This window comes from Carcharhinus amblyrhynchos, chromosome 8 (assembly GCF_965287045.1).
Source record: "Carcharhinus amblyrhynchos chromosome 8, sCarAmb.v2.hapA, whole genome shotgun sequence".
In the NCBI taxonomy this organism is placed as follows: Eukaryota; Metazoa; Chordata; class Chondrichthyes; order Carcharhiniformes; family Carcharhinidae; genus Carcharhinus; species Carcharhinus amblyrhynchos.
This window is the reverse complement of record NC_137331.1, coordinates 8,167,606-8,184,684: the sequence shown is the minus strand read 5'-3', so window position 1 is coordinate 8,184,684 and position 17,079 is coordinate 8,167,606. Positions and strand designations below refer to the sequence as shown.

Sequence of the window (17,079 nt, the reverse complement as noted above, 5' to 3'; positions counted from 1 at the left end):
CCTCCGGGTACTCCGATTTCCTCCCACAGTCTAGTAATGTGCGGTTTAGGTGGATTGGCCATGGTAAATTGTTCCTTAATATCAGGGGGACTAGCAAGGTAAATATGAAGGGTTACAAAGATAGGGCCTGGGTGGGGTAGTTGTCGATGCAGACTCGATGGGCCAAATGGCCGCCTCCTGCAATGTAGGGATTCTATGGTTCTATGATTTAAATTTTCAGAATGCAGTAATAATTTTTAAAAGATTTACTTTGCCACAGTAAAGCCAAAGCACTTAAGACAAAAAGTAAACAACACCAGTGAAATCAAAAGTAGCTCATAATAAATTTATTTGAAATATTTTATACATTCTTTCCCTGGTCATTTTCTTGACAGTTGCTCAGAATACCTAAAATGAAAAATAAAGCTGAATAGATTAAAATCTGTTCAAATAAAAATCCATTCTGCTGTTTCTGTCTCGGTCCACTACGGCAAGTGTTAGCACACATGATTTATAGTGCATTTTTAAAGTTTGTGCCATTCAGTAGAACTATTGGTTTGCATTGTTTTATATCTTGATCCATGAAGAGATTTGTTAGAATTTGCAAAAAAAAAACTGTCATTTATCAATTAATTTTACTGTCCACACACTTGAAGGGGAAATAAAGTCCAGCAAGTGCTTTTTTATTTCCTTTTCATCTAAGATAAAGTTTGAATGTATTCTAAATCTCTCTGACTTTTTCTCTGATGAAAAGACCAGTATCCTCACCATGGGGAATCTCAAGGAATTATGTCCTACTTTCCAGCAAACCTCATTGTCTGACTCTGCTACACATTATAAACTTTGCACTGGAGGTAGACCCACACAGGTTGCTGTTAGAGGCACAGGGTAGAGGCTTGACATCTGAGTAGCCTGAAAACTGATCTCTTTCAGCAAGTAGAGATGTGAGCAGTGGTCGGGTGGGTGGCAATGGCTGTAAACTGAATGCTTTGCTAAGGCAATGGGGAGCAACCTAAAGACTGTGAATGAAGGTGCTGAAGGAAGGGGTGGAGATATAGAGACAGTAAATGGAAATGCTGGGGAAACAGGCTACATTTACAGGTTGTAAATGCAGATATTGGAAGCACAATTTTGTTTTGGAGTTCTTTGTGGATGTTGAGAGTTGAGATGTGTTTTTAAAACACTTTCAGTCAAAATCACTCAAATCAAGGGAACAGCACTTTTGTATCTTCAGCTTTACTCCATACTAATAAAAAAATTGGGAAATATTTCAATATCTTTAACATATTTCAATAAAACCTACTGATGTTGACATGAGTGTGGAGTAAGCATCCTTGTAATGTGGTGCACTGTCATTCACGTGCTCTTTCAAATGTTTTTAAAGCTAAGCATTAGGCTTTGAAACACAGTGTCACCTCATAAATTATAAAATGCTGCAGCCGCTAATCAGAAGCTTTGACTTTTAATGTGCAAGTCACCTTGCTTTTTCAGGTATGTGTAGTGAAGGAGCGTGATCCCACTGATCTAAGGGACTTGCCCACTCGTTATGTTGAAATTGGTAAGAATTTTCTACTCTTAAGTCAGTCTCGTTTCTACTTTGGCATATTCAGCACATCTGTGTGATATAGTATCTCTGTCATTAGCTAGTTGAGAGATGCAGGAACTTCAGGCTCAGCAATTAGTTTTCAAAATGTATTTGTGGGACATGGGCATCGCTGACTAACCAACATTTATTGCCCATCCCAAGTTGCCTGAGGGCAGTTGAAAGTCAATCGTGTTGCTGTGGTTCTGGAGTCGCATGAAAACCAGACCAGGTAAAGACAACAGATTTCCTTCCTTAAATGACAGTAGTGAACCCAGATGGGTTTTTGCAACAATTGATAATGGTTTCATGGTCATCAGTGGATTCGTAATTCTAGACATTTTTTATTGAATTCACATTCCACCATCTGCTGGATTCGAACATGAGGCCCCAGACCATTAGCTGAGTTTCTGGATTAATGGCCTAGTGATAATACTAGGCCATCGCATTGTGTTGTATAATTATTTTTATTGTGATTGTCAGTTTTAATGAGCTTTGGCAGGCTGCTTATGCAAAAAAAACCTCTTTCCACTTTGAAGGGATGTTGAACTTTGGAAAGAAAGTACATGATGGCGTTTTTGCAGGAGCATTGAATCATGCAAAGTGCAAATATACCCATGAGCAAAACAAATACATACCTCATTCACGTACAAAACCTTCCTAATAAGGATTTGTTGCTGACGTGTGAGAAACCCACAATTTTGTGTAATGTAAAAGTATATGTAAACAGTGCAATGTTCTGTTGTTGGTGCACAATTGTGCCATCAAGTCGTCATTTAGCTATTCATGCCCAAACCTGGTCAGAACAAAGCCCAGGTTGTCAGGGTCGAAACGATTTGCACTGTATCTAAGTTTGCCATCAAGGGATACACTGTCATTCCTCATGCCGAAAAGCTTTCCTTGCACTGAAAATAATTCTTCACAGAACAGCGTGTTTCTCCTTTTTTGTTTGTCGTCGACCAATTATCACACCAAAGACCTTCAAAGTCTATGCAACAAGCATTTGGACAATTAGGCTCATCAGTGGCCATAACCATTGTTTGGAGCACAGCTTGAATGATTACAAGAGACATTTGGGGTTTCTCGAATGCGCAACTGGGATTAACTACAGAAATGGCTTATTTATTTGGGTTTATAACAGATCTCACTTTGTGCACCATTTTAGGGAAAGGTGACCCACAGCCTCTGTAATGGGAATAGTAACTGTACAAGCTGCACAAGTTTATTCAAAACTCATGTGTATTTTATCATCTGGTTCTACTTTTTCTTTAACTAACTTGAGCATTGAGGTGGCAAATGCAGTCTTCTAGAGTGGGTGCAGTGCCCTGGAAGAAATGTGGGGAGAGCTCTGTGCTCCCATTGGAATAGAAGGTGCAAGCTGTTGGACTCTGGCTACTAAAACTCCAGATTCAACCCTGCTACCAAATCATGATAGTATTTTTGCATTAAAGGAGATTCCAGTTTTTGTGTATTGTGCAATATCTTAGTTAAAAAAAAGCTTTTATAGTGAGCTACCATGGAGACCACTTTCCTGCAGTACAGTAACATGTTATTGTCCATAGCCAAAAATGATTGCTGCCAACTTCCAACAGCATATCAATATGCCTGATATTTTTCTGTTCTGCCTGCAGACCAAGGTCACTGAATATCCTCTTAATGCAATGTAGTTGGTTTAATATGATTCTATAATAATGAGATCCAATGTTTGCTAGCAGTCTATAAACACCATAGTTACTCTAAGGCTGCTTTTCCTCAGCCAAAGGCCAAGTTAGGCTCTAGCAGCGAGGATCTGTCTGACAAAGATTCATAGCAGGGGTTCCACTGTCATAGTTCCACTAAGCTGGATCTGTCTAAAACTAAGTTCTGCATTTCTAGTTGCTCAAAGCATTGCCATTCCCCCAACCCCACAAGGAGCTCATTTGTCAAAAGATCCATCATTTAACCTAGTGCTACTCAAGCAAAAACAGCATGGGCTATTGTCCAAATGACAGATGTTCTACGGTTATGACCTGCAATACCATTTCTGGTGTCAATAACTGATAAATTACTAAATTCCTGAAGTAAAGGTTGCAGGCGATCGCGGAGCGCTCAGTCAAAAAGTGGAGTGAGTTGGAGATCCCTGGATTTTAAGATGTTCATATAGCTCTGGCAGTTGTGTTGAACGTTTGCGCTTGCTCTACCATAATTCTTCTGAGTATTTTGATTTTAAAAAATGACAAGAGTCATTTTTCAGACCTAATGGGTTTTGTGTGACTTTATGAATATAATGATGCACTTAGACATTTTTCAGGACTTAGTATGTAATAGTATTTTTAAGAGCTGTAGTCTTACAAAGTATAAAATTAGGACACACGGAAAAGGTTATTTTTAGCAGAAGTATAGCCTCTTTGGAGAGTCCGCCTACTGTTATTACTCACTTTCATCCTTCTAGAAACAATTTATCAATATTCATTACGAAATAAAAACATTAACTGGGTCATAACTTGAGTAAACTAATAGTGTTTTACATGTCTGAAGAATTTTTTAAAAGTGCCTGTGACGTGTAATGTTTTTCTTTGCAGTATCTGCCTTCGAGTCAGAGTTTCACATCAGTGGACTTGCACCACTTGGCGAGCGTCTAGTTCTCCTAATGTATGTGAACGAGATGATGGAACAAACGGTAAAGGAATAGTCAAATGATAGTGATTTAAACACTGCAGTTAAAGGAAAAGTGAAGAGTAGGATGGATTTTTTTTTCAAATTCTTCTCCCCTTGTGCATTCGTTTTTAAAAGCAGTATTATAATAATAGATTTGTGTTGTGGAGAAATTTGATCTTTGTAAAACAAAAGTCCACCATTTCATCTCTGTTTTCTGTCAGATCACTGTGATATTACTTGTGAACAAGTTTCACATGGCTGTTAAGCTCAAAGCTATGGGATTCAGGGTAAAACTAGGAAATGGGTTTAAAAAAAAAACTAGCTGAAGGATATAGCAGATACTTGCTTATTATGTCAAGTGATGAGAGGATGTGCTGGATTGGTATCTTTCGGATTGGTACCTCTATTGTTCCCAAATTACATCAAAAACTTGCATTCAGAAAATCAATGCACAGTCGTTGAATTTGCTCATAACTACCAAAGCAGGAAGCCAATTGAGGAGGTAGCTTGGGAACTGCAGGGTGAATTAGAGAAATTATAGAATCATAGAACCCTCCAGTGCAGAAACAGGCCCTTTGGCCCATCGAGTCCGCACCGACCACAATCCCACCCAGGCCTTATCCCCATATCCCTACACATTTACCCGCTAATCCCTCTAACCTACACACCCCAGGACCCTAAGGGGCAATTTTAGCATGGCCAATCAACCTAACCCGCATATCTTTGGACTGTGGGAGGAAACCAGAGCACCTGGAGGAAACCCACGCAGACATGAGGAGAATGTGCAAACTTGACACAGACAGTGACCCGAGCTGGAATTTGAACCCGGGTCCCTGGAGCTGCGAAGCAGCAGTGCTAACCACTGTGCTACCGTGCCGCCCAGAAATATGTTAGTAGGACAAAAGTAGATGAAATTCAATGTAGCGAATCCTTTTGCAAATAAGAATGGCTGCTTATCAGGTCCAAAGGGTATGGCCAATACAAGTAGTTTAGTTTCTCCTATTAAGACTCTTTTTAAAAAAAAAGTGCAAAGTCTCAGCTGTGAATGTTCCTGTCTGCCTAGCTATATCTTCCAAGTCCTCCTGAATTTTAGTGGAAAGGTATTATCATTCTCTTATGAAGGAAACTCCTCTTGAAAGGATAGAAGCCAGACTGCTGTCAGAGCTTCCAAATTACCAATCCTCATCCTCAATAAAGGGAAGACAAAAATGAGTGGAGAAATTTAAACATTCTGGGATATTTCCTTTGAGGATGAGAGAGACATTTTTGTTGCTGGGTGAAAGTGACTCTGAATGGGAAATCAGATGGAAGAAGCCCAATTTCCAATTCAACAGGATGCACCAGCCACTGTTTTTGCCTCTTCTGACCTAATCACTGGTATCGGAAGGATTATGGCAATGTGTCTCATATACAAGTAAGAGGACAACATCTTAAAAGCATCTTTGATGTGAAATCAAACAGCAGCTTTTTATAGCTTCTGTCTCGATGCATCTCTGCCTTGCCAACTCCTTCCCTATCTTAAAAAATAGTAAGGAGTGAACCAGGTCATTTAACCCATTGATCCTACTCCACAATTCAGTTACTTAATTTCATCTGTACCCTTCAACAGTGTCCAAAGATGCGCTGCTTAGTTCGATTGAACATGCTGAATTGCCCCTTAGTTTTAGGGAGGTTAGCAGAGTAAATATGTGGGGTTACGGGGATAGTGACTGGGTGGGATTATTGTCAATACAGGCTAAATGGGCCAAATGGCCTCTTTCTGCAGAGATTCTATGATTCTCTACTTCATTTACTCACCTTTGCTCTGGGCCCCTTGATGCACATTTAACGATACTCTTCATCAGTCTCAGCCTTGAAAGCTCCAATAGCGCAGCATCACAGACTTTTGGAGGAAAGCTGTGCTTCCAGTATTTTCTATTTTAATTTCAGATTTCTACTGCCCATTGTGCCAAAGGTATCTGTTGTGTCACACGCCCTTTGTTGACTGGCACAGCTACAACTGGGATATTGTAGTTTGCAATCTCTTCTTGGAAAATCAAAACGACTTCCTTGAGAAGCTCTTTCATGTACCATTATTCTTCTATGTTAGAGAATTACGATCGTCAATAACTAACTAAGCTTTGACTTCATCATCACAAAGGGAATAAATCTTTAGTGATATTCACCACCTGCTTATACTGCCCACAGTCCTTCCTCTTCAAACTCCCCCCTTTGCTCTCATGCATCTTGTTATTTCATATTTTTGCATATTGAATCAGTCTGTTATCTGATCAGATGGAGTGGCCTAGTTACTTTGCATACAGTTGTCCTTGCATCTAATCTGTCTAAAAAGACTGTTGTACCATGTTAAAACTTGCAGTTAGAAATTACTCTAGTGTTTCTCCAAATTTAATGTTTTGAACTATATATGAAAGTGTGAATTAATGCATCTGTGGGTAATCTGAAGGATGAAATTGTATCTAAAGTTCTACAAGTTTCAGTATTTCTTCCTTGCAATTTTGAAAATATAACCATGGTTTGTGATCTGTGTATAGCAAATAAATTAAGCCACATCAAGAATTATTTTGCTGTCATTTGGTGTAATAAAACTTGAAAATTGCTGAGAAAGGATATTTTGTCGCAGGTTTTCATTTTGCATTCATCAGCAAAATCTCAAGAATGCCAATATCTGGGGAACAGCAACTTTGTACAACATGAAAAACGGGTGCTGATAGGTTGGCAAGTGGACTCTGGTCGTGGTATTGCCATACAGAATGCACCAGTTAATGGTCAAGCATTCTTTGAAGATTTAAATCAGGCAACTTGACCCTGGTCACGGCATTGCCTTGTGGAATAAAGCTATGAATGGTTATCACTTTTGTTTATCTGAAACAGGCGCAATGTGTGTGCGTGTTCTTTATGGCTTCCAGTACACGAAAATACATCACACTGTGATCCTGACTGATAGTTTTAAATTGGCTGTCAGCATAATCTTTAGTACGGTGAGGATTATTTAGCAAATGTTGCCCAATCGCAGAATCCCATCTAATGTTGGACAGTGTGTTATGAGTTTTACAAGGGCTGGTTGGATACAGTCTGTACCTTGCCCATTGCGAACAGCGGAAGGGACGTGCTGTTAGATATAATCCGTTAGTCTTTGGGACGTATGACCTGCATATCTGGCACTAAAATTCATTTACAACATTACTCCTTTGTGCAATAAGCAGAATGTCTTTTGGCTTGATGGCAGCATTCAATTAATGGAGAAAACCCTCATGTTGCTATAGCTTAGTTAGTAACAGTGTGAAACAGTTAGCTTTACCTATTGCTCAAATTTCTGAGATACATTGCCCTTCCAGGGTAGACTGGGTACTTTTCAGGGCTGAAATTGACAGCCTTGGGTCCGTCATAGGTTTGTATGATATTCGGTATGAAATGATATTATCAGGGTAGCCATTGTCCAAAGAATGTCTTTGTGGCCTATTTCAGCATCAAGATTGCGTGGTGGCATGATTTTCTTGCATCTGTTAATGGGCTCCATCATGTACTCAAGTTCATCTTTGAAATGGAGCAATCAAATGAACTCCCTTTCCTTGACGTATCGTTGAGAAACATGCCAAGGGTTTTCTACCACGGTTCACAGCAAACTTGTCTTCATTTATCAATATACATGATGCGATTCTTCCAGTTACACATGCTATAGGATTGTCCTTATTGACAACGTTATGAAGAGGGCCTGAGCCATGTACAAGAATAGGAAGCTATTTATCATTACACAGAGCCCAGGTCTTTGCAGACAGAAATAATGCGCGCATGCATTTTGCCTGCTTCAACCAAACAAAATGAATGACGGCCATTTGCTGGTGCATTCCTCTGGGCAGTGCCTTGACCAATCATTCAAGCTATCTGGTTTAACTTTTTAAAGACTGCTTGGCAGTTGATTGACAATCACCCATCCACTGGCGCATTCTCGGTAACAGCATATCTATTAATCAAAGTCCACTTGCAACCGTTCAGCACTCTCATACAGTATAAAGTTAATGTTTGTGTTCTTGTGATTGTCCTGAAGAAAGCAAGACGAAAAGTTTCAACAAAATGTATTTTTTCAGCAATCCTCAAATTATTTTGTCATGAGGCAAGAAAAAGTCTGGAGGGATTTGGTGTGGTGCAAAACAAAAGTGCAATTTCCAAAATGTTCACATCCTGTAATAGATATAATTCTTTGAAGTAATCTCAACATATAAAATATGCTGTGAATCAGGTGTTAAAACAGGCCAATCTAACAAATTTAACATCACTTGCTTTAGAGTCACACTCTGGTATTGAAACATTGGTTGTTAGTGTCAGAGTGTCCACAGAAGAGGCTTTTAAACGTGGTTGAAAATAATCCACCACAAGCATGTGTCAAGGTCCAATGTTGGCATGGACATGTGCATTGGAAGACCAGAGTAACATCCCAGTTCTCTCTGTCATTTAAAATTCATCTTTCAATGGAGGGCAAGTTTGCTGTTCTTGCTGAAATTGGGGGAAACATAATAGAAAGGACCAGAAGGATCCATTCCATAGCACAGAAGCAATAAATCAAACAGTGGGGGATGTTTTGGGAGGAGAAAGCGAAAGGCAAAGGACAGTACTTTTTTCCTGTGTTTTATGTGAATAGGAAATGACACTTTTTGTTGAATAGGATAAAGAACACTGTGCAAGGCCTCGGCTTGACATCATTCATCACTTGCCTGATTCGTATGAGGAGATATCCTCTGATGCTCTATCCGTAAGAGGTTTTCAAGAAAATGAATGCAGAGACTACAGCTTAGGTGAGAAATATACAGTAATTAACTGATGAAGGTGAGCTTTGTTGTAGGGGACATTAGAAATCAGCGGTGTAGATTTTAACATAGCCTTAGAAAGCTGATTTTGTTTCTTACACTCAAACTCCAAGGTGAAGAAATCAGTCTTATTATTTGAATGTTACATTGAATCATGAATCAGTTTGAAAGTAGTCTTCAGCCTAACCCAAATCAACATCTTTTATGCAATTCTGCTATAACATTTGATCGAGGTAAAGTTGCAGAATATTTACTGATCACCCATTCCAATGTCTGCCATGGTTAACTTTGAGAACAGTCACATAGCCAGGTCAGGTGCAAATCGACTTGGATCCCTATAGCTCTGGTGCAGTTGTAGCACTGAATCGTGGAGCTTAGAAGTGCCAGGTTTGGTTTGCAAATCTCAGCATGGGTTGTGTTTGAGAAACTGCAATTGGTATCCTGGTCCTAATCTACGAAGCAGAAACAACAGCCAGGTTTCTCTCTCCTGATTTCTATCTGATGCTCGCCACTGGAATGTTTGAAGGCCGGTTCAAGCTTGGCTATGATGTGCTGTGTTCGAATAGCCACCAAGACTCACTGCAGTCTCACACCTCCATAAAGGATAACTTTTCAAGAGTCTGGAAGTTAAGTGTCAGTGCTGGAAGGCGAGATTAGCAAAGAAAAAGGTTTATTTTAATTTCTAAAAGTGGTGGTCAAAGTTAGAAGTTCATTTTTAATTTTACTACCTTGAATTTCTCTTAATCAAACTTTCATCAAGTCATTTCGTAAATTTTTGCTGATGTTTGGAATCCACAGCTATCAAGAGTACAGCTGTAGAATTTGGATACACACTCCCAACAATTTCCCCCAAAATGTGACTTTGACACAATTATATTTACATTTGTGGTAAATGTAATGACACAAATTCAGTTAAAGTCAGGATTTTAGTCTACAAGAATAACAAAATCACCAGCTTCCAGTTCAGTTTAAAGCAAACTTGACAAATGATTCATGTCCTCATGGAGAGGACAGAAAGGCTCCCTGCTTAACATGTCATGGAAAAGACAGCACCTTTGACTGCAGTACTATACAGAAGAATCCACACAGATTGTGGGCTCAAGTGTCTAGTGAAGTTGTTGCAACCACAGCCTTAAAAGTCAGGCAAGAGTGCCAGTACGGAACAAAGAAGATTGTGCTACAAGAGGGACCCACGTGTTCTATTTCATTAATCAATTTAAAGAACTTTTTTGTGAAGTAATTTTACATTTGTTATGGTACAGGCCTGATTATTAACAATAAAAGACAGTGACTGAAACTATTTTCAGATAATATTTGGAATGAGTTTAGCAGTACCCTTTGTTTGCTTGTTGTTCAGTGCAGTTGTTTGCTGACTCTTCATTGTAATTTTTCTACCTGTTGTTACTTATTCATTTGGTGAATTTTTGATTATATTTTAAACAATTTAGCATCGTTAATTTGACAGTAATTGGTTTGATTTATATTTTTCATAATGACATTTTTTTCTGATGTAATCATGGCATGCATTTTGTGTTGATCATGTTTTCCCACCTGCCACTGTGTTAAGTGCAGGATTGTTGTCACATTGATATGTTCTTGGAGCAAAATTTCAGTAAACAGTTGCTACTTCAAAATTAAAATTTGATCAGCCAAATTTGATGAAAGAAATGTGTTTGGTTTAATTTAAAAGAAAAATATCCTTTCTGTCATACAGAGCACTCTGAGGGTGAATCGCTGTTTTATATCATCAGCCCAAGGGACATTGTAGTGGCAAAGGAACGGGACCAAGATGACCACATTGAATGGCTACTTGGGAAAAAGAAGTATGAAGTAAGTTTTCTTTCCCTTTAGCTTTTTTTCATCTTCTGTTTATAAATGATAAAAACTGTTTTTATGATTGCAGGATTCTGGAATAGCTGTTCAATTTTTATTTTTCTTTCTTCTTGTATTTTAGGAAGCTATGATGGCAGCTGAGATCAGCCAGAAAAATATAAAAAGACATAACATACTGGTAACTTATGCACGTGGTAATAAATAATAACACTTGCGTTTATATCTTTGAAATAATAAAATATTCTAAGGGGCTTCATAAGAACATTATAAAGCATTATAAAACTTGACACCACACCAAGTAAAAAGGGATTAAGGCGATCATTGTAAACTTGGTCAAAGAACTAGGTTTTCAGGAGCGTCTTAAAGGAGGAAAGGGAGAGGTAGGAGGTGTAGGGAGGGAATCCCAGAGTTTAGGACTGACAGCCAAAGGCACAGCCACGAATGGTTGAGCAATTTTAATTGGGAATGCTCAAGTAGCTAGAACAAGAGGAATGCCGATGTCTCAGAAGGTTGTGGGGCTGGATGAGTCTGCGGATATAGGGAGGGGAAGAGTCATGGAGGATTGGAAAACAAGGTGAGAATTTATTTCCTGGTTAAGCAACTCCTCAATGTAGGTCAGCAGACACAAGAGGATTTAAGTGAATGAGGCTTGGCACAAGTTAGGAATGGGCAATAGAATTTTGGATGAGCTCAAGTTCATGGAGTATAGAATATGGAAAGCTGACATTGGAACCACATAAATTTAGAGGTAACAAAGGCTAGGGTAAGGGATTCAGTACAAGGTGAGCTGAGGTAGGGGAGGAGTCAACATATGTTATGGAAGAGGACTTGGGCAATCTTATTGATGGTGCAGATATGTGGTTAGAAGTTCATCTTGAAGTCAAGTATGAGGATCAAGTTGTGAGCAGTTTATTTCAGCCTCAAACAGCTTTCAGGGATAAGGATGGATTCAGTGGCTGGCAAGCAGAGTTTGTGATAGGGGCAGAAGACAGCGCTGAGGCTCTTCCAGTATTTGTGGGCAGCACGGTAGCACAGTGATTAGCACTGCTGCTTGACAGCTCCAGGGACCTGGGTTCGATTCCCAGCGTGGTTCACTATCTGTGTGGAGTTTGCACGTTCTCCTCGTGTCTGCATGGGTTTCCTCTGGGTGCTCGGGTTTCCTCCCACAGTCCAAAGATGTTTGTGTTAGGTTGATTTGCCATGCTAAAATTGCCCCTTACTGTCTTGCGTTGCTTAGGTTAGAGGGATTAGTGGATAAAATATGTAGGGGTATGGGGTTAGGGCCTGGGTGGGATTGTGGTTGGTGCAGACTTGATGGGCCGAATGGCCCCTTTCTGTACTGTAGGGTTTCTATGAGAAAAGTGCTGTTCGTCCAAAAGTATTGTTGGATAAGTAATTTGATCATTCACAGATAAACTTGAAAGAATTTGTGATGAGGTAGAGTTCAGTATTTCCAGGGTACGTATGGAAGCTACTGCATTTTCAGGTGATGTTGCTGAATGGTAGCATGTAGATGGGAAATGGGAGGGGGCCAAGGGTAGATCCTTGGGGAATGCCAGAGAAAAAGATGTAGGAGCTGGGAGACACCAGAGGTAACAGTGTAGGAACTGAAAGAGAAGCCACTGTGGGTTGCAACTGTAAGTTGTCACAGTATTTGTGGTATTTGGCATAAAGTTGAGCTTTGTCATTTATTAGAATTTCACAGTATAAAGAAAGAGCTGTTTGGGGCTAAACATGGGAAGCATTTTCCCACACAAAGCATTGTGAAAACTTGGAATTCTCTCCCCAAGAACACCGTAGAAGCCAGGTCTATTGAAATTTTCAAAGCAGAGTTTGACAGATGTTTGAGCAAAAGATATGGATCAAAGGCTGGAATATAGTTCTGAGGAACAGAGCACTAAACCCTACTGTTTTTCAAATGCAAATAGGAGAATAGTGGAGAACACAGGTGATCTGAATCCCTCCCTCAACCTGTTGTGACAACTGTCACTCGATAGGCTACAGTTAATGAGTGCCAGAAGATGGAAACACAATGAGAATTATGAGCAAGCAGCTCATGCATTCTAAATGGCAAAGATATTCAAATATCACCGCAACAATAGGTAATAACAAATGTGTTGCTTGGAAATATGTCAGAATTCAATGTCTGTTTTGACCGCTTTTCATCTTGTAGGATATTGGCAGAGCCTATGTAAACTACCTGGTGGACAAAGGAGACTATCATGGAGCTGCAAGGTAATACGCATTAACTTGTTTTTAAAGGTTACCATAAAGAGAATTTCATACACTTTTTTAAATGTCTGCATTGCTGTCTTCTAGAAAATGTCAGAAGATTCTTGGCAAAAACATGGATCTCTGGGAAAATGAAGTCTACCGATTTAAAAAGATAGGGCAACTTAAAGTAAGTAAAGCGTATGCTGAGGCTGTGATTTATGTTAGGGTGGCAATGGCTCCTGGTAAGAAACCTCTGGAAATGAATAAGAAACCTCTGTCAAATATATTTCCTTTGAAAATTTCGTTTCATTTAATTTGTCTTTTTAGGTTTCTTTTTTGTGTCGACATAAAACCAAATGTAAACGTTGCAGCTTAGTGGTGCAGTGAAGTGAAATGGAACCAAGCAGTAGGATGCAGGTTTAATCCACTGAGCTGCTGTGTATTGAACTTTAAGCTGCTTTTATATTGATGTTCTCTAGTTGGTTCCTGTAGTTTGGGTCTTCAGCAGTTGACAGCAGATGGATATAAAATCCTGCATTTCTTTAGGCTATTTGCTAATAAGATCCCCCTTTGCAAACTGTTTCCTCAATGTCGAGGCTATTCACAGGATCGTCACAGTGCCCTGGCTGCTACAGCACAAGTTGGTGATAATAGGCTTATAATATCATCATACACGTTCATGTTGCTAATTGTGGACATGAAATCACTATTGTGCACTTGCACACATTATGTGCAGCTTACTCTCCCGATGCCTGACTCTGATAAAAAAGCAGCTTACGTTGTAATAATTCCTGGGCACGTGGGATGCGGGGAGAGGAAAAAAATAATTGGATGAAGAATCGTATGGAAATACATTTATTTGGAGCCTATTAAAAGCAACATTATCAATAGAATGGTAGTAAGGCATTGCCTCACTCTCTGACATGCGACCAAAAATTCCAGCAGCAAATAAGCATGTGCAAATATTGAATATTCAATTACGTAGAATCCCTACAGTGCAGAAGGAGGCCATTCAGCCCGTTAAGCCTGTTCCAACTCTTCGAAAGAACATCTTAACCAGGCCTGTTCCCTGCCCTATCCCCATAACCCCACATATTTATCTCACTAAATCCCCTAACCTACACATATTTGGACAACAAGGGACAATTTACCATGGCCAATCCACCTAACTTGTGCATCTGTGGACTGTAGAAGGAAACTGGAGCACTTGAAGGAAATTCACACAGACACAGGGAGAATGTGCAATCTCCACACAATGACCCAAAGCTGGAATTGAACCCAAGTCCCTGGTGTTGATGTAGCAGTGCTAACCTCTGTGCTACCTTGTTATTTCTCATTCATGATGTTCTGATATATTTTCCAACTAAGGAGTTTCCAAAAATCCCTTCGGATGCCCAGGAAAGGTCATGTTCAGTGTGTGTTGCTGCGCTAAAAGATGTTAAATGCTGGCAATGTATAAAGTATCTATTAATATCTGCAAAAAAAATAAAACTACATCAATGCTTGAAGATGCTTCTGCAGATCTAAAGCTTGGAGATAAATGGGTGCTTTTTAAGGAGCTTAATATAATTAAGAGGGGTCGCAATAAGGCAGAGTGCAGATACATGGTTGGAAGCTCATCTCTAGTCTGACATTTGAAGCTTGGAAACAGTCTGGTTCAATGTTCAGACAGTTGCTAGTCAGAGGGATGAGTCACTGGAGAGGGAACAAAGTTAGACAGTGGGATTGAAAACCATAAGTCTGCCTTCCCAATGTTTGCTTGGAGAAAATTTCTATTTACCAGGACTGACCGTCCTTCTGACTTATAACGGTGTTACTATCCCTTCATCGTTCTTGGGGAAAATCCTGGCACTCTCTTCACACCTACTCCTGACAGACTGCAGTAGATCAAGAGGCAGCTTACCACCATCTTTTCAAAGGCAATAAGGGATGAGCAATCACTGTTGCTTTGCCAGGAATGCGCATATCCCGTGAAAGGATTCAAGAAAAATTCTGTCCCTGCTGCCAGTGACTGCCCAGGCTCGCTTGAGAGGTGTGAATCACCAAGTGAAAATGCAGCTGTCTAATCGGACCCACTGAAGAGGGGGCATTTGCACAATTTCCAAAGTGTATACAACTCCCAGAAAAAATGCACAAAGAGAGTGAAAGAAAGATAGAGAGAAGAAAAAAATTCATGCAGTTCTAATATGTAGAAGTAATGGGATAAAACAAGCAAAGCAGCTCCTCTGTTCAAATGGTGACCATCTCTACATGCGTAACGTTGACGAAGATGGACAGTAAGAATTCATTCAATTTTGCATTGATACATTAAGGAAAAACGTGTCAGTCTGATGATCTAAAACATGATGCTGAAAACTAAGGTTAAATTAGAAATGTGCTACAGTAAAATGGCCATTTATTGGCAGGCACCTCAGTTTTCTCAGTTCCCTTAACAGTAATCATCATCGTATGTCATGCTGTGCACAGATTCGAGAAGTGGTCTTTGAAAGTCTTATCTTGCCATCACTGAATCCAAAACACATGAGGAAATAATGTTAATAATTGTTAAATCTGCTAATGTAATGCTTGTGAAAATTCTTCCAATAAAACAAGTTGAAAATTAGTGGCGTGGCAATTAACCAATGCCCCTTGAATAATTTGAGGGTTTATATCCATGAAACAGAGGCAACTTAATGGGGCATCTGTAACAAAAGCATTTTGTGATTTCAGATAACTTTTTTATTAGAAGTAACTTTTTTGACGATGAACGGCACTACAAACCAAAGCAGTACGGATGTGACCAGAAAGAAGAAACATTTCTATTCTTTGGAAAGAACTTTAATGAGATGGTGATGTACCCTGTGCTCCTAAAATGGAGTCAGAAGCAAAAGCTGCCCTTTATTCTAGACCTTAAGACAGAAGTTATAAGATTTACAGGCACCATACACTAGGTCTGTCATATATGACTGGATGCAAAAAACAAAAGATTTTTGGCCTTGAAGCTCTGGTGCAGTCGCATCTAGTGGGAGACAAGGGAGTTTGATTTCCTTGGATAGAGTGAGTACTCATCCCAAATCAATTTCCCAAAGGAATGTGCCTTGCTCTGAATGGGCTTCATTTCTTATAATATTCAACCACAGCAACCTCCTTTTTTGGAAATACTGGTGCAGCAATTTCTCCTATGTATGGTGTAAAACTCTGTGCACATAGTTAGATACATTTCAGTGTCACAGATTTAAACGAATTTGTTATAAAAGAAAGGAATGAACTAGTTGACCTTTTTGTCGGCTATTGTCAAAATTCTTACACGTTGATCTCTGTACTTATACCAAGTTAATTTGTTCCTTTTAGGCAATTAGTCAGTACTTACCAAGAGGTGACCTACGCCTGAGGCCTGCAATATATGAAATGATCTTGTATGAATTCCTGGAGAGTGATTATGAGGTACGTTGATTTTTGATTCCTATAAGCGTGCTGGTTCAGTAGCTGAAGTATTTGGGCATTTAATTGCCAATCCCTGAAGGGTTATTTTCAGTCATCAAGTCAACTCGCTCTCAACTGAGTTGGATCCATTTTCTCAGACTGTAGGTGCTCAGCAGTTCGAAATATGACTTTCCACAAAGCAGCTTATTACAGCACTCTATAGAAGGTACAATCATGTATCATTTTACGAAATAATATCTGGGGAAATATGATTATCTATGACAAAAAGTAATGAGGGCTGTTTTGAGCCATATATGTGTTATATGTGACTCTGGAGGGGCAATAGGGACTATATTTGTGGTATACGCGACAAGGAAGATTGAGCAAGGTATTGTCATAAGAACCTGAATGTCTGTAGTGCCAATAACGTAGGAAAAAAAATCCCATGGTGTTTCATGAAAGCAGAATCAGAAAAAAATCGGGAGGTTAAGTGAAAGAAGGCAATGTCAGCAATGGTGACTAAAACTTTTTCAGAGAGGTGCATGTTGAGGAAGTGGAGTGTTTAAGAGGGAGAATTGCAGATCTTGGGGCACAGGCGGTGGGACAGAGTTTAAAAAAAAGGATATC

The 17,079-nt window shown here is 39.5% G+C and overlaps 1 protein-coding gene across 1 annotated transcript in view; it reads left to right on the top strand.

Moving 5' to 3' along the window:
* Positions 1-17,079, top strand: part of vps41 (VPS41 subunit of HOPS complex) — a 162,591-nt gene that overhangs the window by 99,311 nt on the left and 46,201 nt on the right. Inside the window, exons 10-17 of the mRNA XM_080193618.1 lie at positions 1,471-1,537; positions 4,123-4,220; positions 8,862-8,991; positions 10,718-10,833; positions 10,958-11,014; positions 13,010-13,071; positions 13,156-13,237; positions 16,381-16,473. Coding sequence (XP_080049744.1) covers positions 1,471-1,537; positions 4,123-4,220; positions 8,862-8,991; positions 10,718-10,833; positions 10,958-11,014; positions 13,010-13,071; positions 13,156-13,237; positions 16,381-16,473 — 705 coding nt within the window. The remainder of the gene's footprint in view (positions 1-1,470; positions 1,538-4,122; positions 4,221-8,861; positions 8,992-10,717; positions 10,834-10,957; positions 11,015-13,009; positions 13,072-13,155; positions 13,238-16,380; positions 16,474-17,079) is intronic.